The sequence below is a fragment of the Cucumis melo genome, chromosome 11, assembly GCF_025177605.1.
Source record: "Cucumis melo cultivar AY chromosome 11, USDA_Cmelo_AY_1.0, whole genome shotgun sequence".
Classification (NCBI taxonomy): domain Eukaryota; kingdom Viridiplantae; phylum Streptophyta; class Magnoliopsida; order Cucurbitales; family Cucurbitaceae; genus Cucumis; species Cucumis melo.
In genome coordinates, this window is record NC_066867.1 from 31,292,830 (window position 1) to 31,297,240 (window position 4,411).

The 4,411-nt window shown below is 30.5% G+C and overlaps 1 protein-coding gene across 1 annotated transcript; it reads left to right on the forward strand.

The window, feature by feature from the left end:
* The first annotated feature begins 426 nt into the window (after positions 1–426).
* LOC103497663 (protein RGF1 INDUCIBLE TRANSCRIPTION FACTOR 1) lies at positions 427–2,050 on the forward strand. The gene is made up of 5 exons (XM_008459916.3): positions 427–694; positions 791–958; positions 1,050–1,124; positions 1,211–1,354; positions 1,439–2,050. Exons 1-5 carry the CDS (start codon positions 692–694, stop codon positions 1,790–1,792), a joined length of 744 nt encoding a protein of 247 aa, XP_008458138.1. The 5' UTR covers positions 427–691; the 3' UTR covers positions 1,793–2,050.
* The last annotated feature ends 2,361 nt before the right edge of the window (positions 2,051–4,411 follow it).

Here is a 4,411-nt window from a genome sequence, read left to right on the forward strand (position 1 = left end):
AACACATGTTATTATAACATTATTATAATGACTTATTTCGAACGACTCGTAGACGTAGATAAAAAGGTAACTTTTTTTAACCAAGAAATAGTAGAAAAAAGAGGGAAAAGAAAGGATTATTTTCCGAGAAAAAAAATTAGTTTAGTGAGAAAGAGAAAGAGGAGGAGCGTGTGGGAGTGGGTAAAACAGTCCATTGGGAAATTCGGCTTTTTTTTAATCTACCGTTTTTCACTGTAAGAAAACAGAGAAAAGTCACTGTTTTACGTCTTGTCATTTACCACAGCCTTCCATTCACAAACCCAAAAAAATAAAAAAAATAAAAATAAAAAAATAAAAAAAAAAACAAAAAACAAAAACAAAAACAGAGTCATTCATAATTCTTAAACTCATAAATAAACACAAAACCAAAATATGTATAATTTCATCTTTCAAATTTAAACCCATTTCCTTCATAACTCATACGTACCCCCCTCCCCTTTTCCTTTTCGTTTTTAGGGTTTTCACTATCTTCCATTCATTCCCCTTATTATACAATACTAATCAATTCTTCAACCAATTTCCCATTTCATTCTCTGTTTCTTCCTCTCTTTATAATCTCCATTTCTCTCCCCGCCGTCTCTCTCTCTCTCTCTCTCTCTCTCTCCAAATGTCTTCTTAAACCCTAATCACTCACTCTTCTCTTTTAAAAAAAATGGTGGGTGTGTTCATTTAATTCAATCCTTTACCAATTACTCACTTCTAACTCGTCTCTGTTTTTTTTTTTTTTTATTTCTTTTGTTGCATTGTGTAGTGCTCATTACCCATCTGGCTTCAAGCGCTTCTCACCGAGAAATTCTTCAATGCCTGTGTTGTTCATGAAGATGCCAAAAAGAATGAAAAAAACATCTTCTGTTTTGACTGTTCCCTCGGTATTTGCCCTCACTGCTTGTCCTCTCACTCCTCTCACAAACTCCTCCAGGTACTAATTTCAACCCCATGAAACCAAAACCCGTTTCTCTGTTCATTTAATTTTAATTCAATTTATGATGGGTTTCACTTCGTTTTTTCAGATTAGGCGATATGTGTATCATGATGTGATTCGATTGGACGATGCTACTAAGTTAATTGACTGTGCTTTTGTACAAGTGAGTTTTTAAATTGGGTTTTGTATGAACAAAACAGGGTAATTTTGTTGTTTTCTGAATTGGGTTTTTTCTTTTTGAAAATTTAGTCGTACACTACGAATAGTGCGAAAGTGGTGTTTCTTAAACAAAGACCTCAGACTAGAAATTTCAGAGGCTCCTCCGGCAACCTCTGCAGCACCTGCGACAGAAGTCTTCAAGACCCTTATCTGTTTTGCTCCGTTTCTTGCAAGGTTTATATTTCTATAAATTCTGAACTGGGTTTTGTTTGAATTTGTATTTTTAATTATGAGTTTTTCCTTTTTTTGCCTTCGTAGATTGATTATCTAGTGAAAACACAAGGTGGGATTTCGAAGTATCTTCTCGAATGCAATTTCTTGCCATTACCCGAACCCGGTTGGGACGACGGACTTATGATGACACCGGACTCCGTCCTCGAACCGGTTGGTTCAACCCGTACTTCGTCCGGTTCAGACGGTGGTGGAACAGAAGGGAAGACTCTAGTATCCACGGCAACGACGGAGTTTGTGAAAAAGAAGAGGAGTAGCTTGACGGCGGCGGCGTATCGGGCAGCGTGCCGACCGGTTTGCTGGCCGGGGACGATTTCCGAGACGTCTGGGAGTTTGATGAGCCGGAGAAAAGGTACCCCACAGCGGGCCCCACTTTATTGAATATTTTTTTTTTTCTCTTTAAGAAAAAATTATTTGTTAAGAAAACAGAAAATGGTAGTCTTTGTGAAGAAGAAGAAGAAGAAGAAGAAGAAGTGGGCTGGGAGGTTTTTGGGGACATGGATGGCGTTTTGTGGTCTCTCATGGTGGTTCTTTTTTTTTTTTTTTTGTAAAGGGAAGGTCCTTCTTGGCTTCTGATTTTAAATCTTACAATTCTTCAGTTGCTTTATTATTAATTAATTATGATTATAATTATAATTATATATATATTTTTTCTAATTTAGAGCAGGGGAGAAGAAAAAGAAACAATGAGGAAATGGGTTATTATTTTTTGAGAAGATCTAACTAAGTTTTAATTATTATAACAATATCCCTATTCCAAATCTTTAATCTTACTTCCACTTTCTAATTTTCTGTTGGAGATTTTGATCCCAGTTTGATTTTAATCTTTCTAATATCTTGTGTTTTCTATTGTTATCCAATTATTGGTCTCATAAAATAGCATAAAATAAAATTAAATAAAAAATAGTTAATTGTTAATCAAAATATTCATAAAATATACCAAAGTTTTGTACCTATTTCTATCTGATAAATGTTTGTATGTAAAAAATTGATGAATATGATTTTAAATTTGATATTTTATTTTACTACTATTTTTAAATTTATGTGAAGGTATAATAATGATTGGGAGGACTTTGGTTGGAAAAGGCAGTTCTTACGTTATAAATGAAATTGAAAATTTGAAGAAATATAATTAAATAGAGAAAGAAAGAAATATTTGAAAACTATTTCTTCTTCCTTCCATTTCTTCCCTAGAGTTAAAATTATACAAAACTCGTCTTTCAAATTTGGGATATAAGTTTTGATGATATTTTTAGACTTCATGAATTTACTCTTTTAACCTTAACCCTTTGGAATTTGTTCTAATAAATGCATTTGAGTTTTTTCAGAAGATATATAGATAGATATTAATGTGTAAAAATTGGAGAACATACACTTACATCGTTTTTAGAATATTTTAAAAAAGTTAATTTGAAGTTTAATATATTTTTTTAACCAAGAAAAATCAAACCTCTAACCCTCAATTCGATGATATAAGTTTAATATAAGTTTTAAGTTAAGGTAAAAATGTAGGGTTGGTAATTCTCTTGAGTGCTGTGCTAATTATTATATTGTTAGTGTAGTTTTAAATTTTAATTGCATACTTTTGAATGTTTGGTTTGGTACGTAAAAATCGAAATATATAATAAAATTTGAAAATGTGATGAGGGGGTGATTTGGTGAATCTGCTTAAAAATTACTCGGATTAATCGATTGCTCATCAATCCGTTTAAAATATAATAATAATAGAATTTAATATACACCTACGGATTTAGTATAAACTTAGAATTGAGATCGAGTCCAACTTCCTATGATATTTTGAGTAGGTCTTGTCTTGATTTCAATCTTAATTTCGTAAACCATATTGTCGAGGACTTGAACTTCATTCTTAATAATAAGTATATATTTTTATTATTATTATAATCGAAAAGAAAAAATTATCAATATATAACAATGAAACTTCAAACTATTTTCAAAATAATATGACATTATCCGCTTTAAACATAAACTTTAATGACTCTCTTTTCAATCATTTGAAGGGTTTTAAACCAATACGACTTTGCTTCCTATTGAAAGAATTATTTCTTTCTTTCCTTTTTGATTAATTCAATAGTTACACTTGAAACAATTCCTATATATTGTTATCAATTAAACACAAAGTGGAAAATTTAAAAACAATTTGTAATTTGACTTTAATAAAGTTGTGTTATATTTATAAATATTTTTAAAAATTTTGTTATTTAAATATTTTTACATGTTTTCTTTTCTTATATAAAATAATTATCCTAATTTTAAATCCATATAAAATTGTAACAAACCATTGCAGAAGTATTCATTTAAATATATAAGAAAATAACGAGCTTGAAATATTTACTAATGATTTTAAAAGGTAGAATATAGTTCTTTTTTTGTTAAAATAATTTTCTAAACATAAAAAAATATGCTAGCAAAAGATTTGTGGAAAATTTGTCGAAAATAACGCAATTAGGTTTTTGTTTTACAAAACCTTTCAAATAATATTTCTCGATTCATCTCGTACAATTGGACTTGAGTTATATAGATTTATGCATATGAGGGTTGTTCGTGAACCCTTGGTCCTCTCTCTTCAATGCATACACTTTGTTTTGCAGATAGAGTGTGTATATATTCTTGAAGTTAAGTCTTGAGAAAATGCTTAATTTATTAGTTTTCGAAGATAAATTAGTCCTTAAGAAACTTAAAATAGTTCAGCTTTCTCTGTATTTTCGAATTTTGATATTCTCAAAGTGAAAAAAAAAACTTCTATTTATTGAATTTTATTATTATTTTTCTAATGAAGAAGGCTTGAACGATCCTCGTCCCTAATCAACTAAAGTTTGAGATGGATTAGTCCTTAGACCTCTCCCTCTCTAAATAATTCAATTGACTTGAATCCAAATATTATCGATTATTTCAATTCAACACGGTGAGACTTTTAGTGACAAGGCGTGGTGGTAGAAACCATCTATATTTAGAGGCGGTGAATCTTATTGACAACGCATT

Bases quoted from the DNA above. Each gene is read 5' to 3' on its own strand.
- LOC103497663 (XM_008459916.3), top strand. The intron at 1,125-1,210 runs GTGAGTTTTTAA...TTGAAAATTTAG, and splicing joins TTGACTGTGCTTTTGTACAA to TCGTACACTACGAATAGTGC. The intron at 1,355-1,438 runs GTTTATATTTCT...TTGCCTTCGTAG, and splicing joins TTTGCTCCGTTTCTTGCAAG to ATTGATTATCTAGTGAAAAC.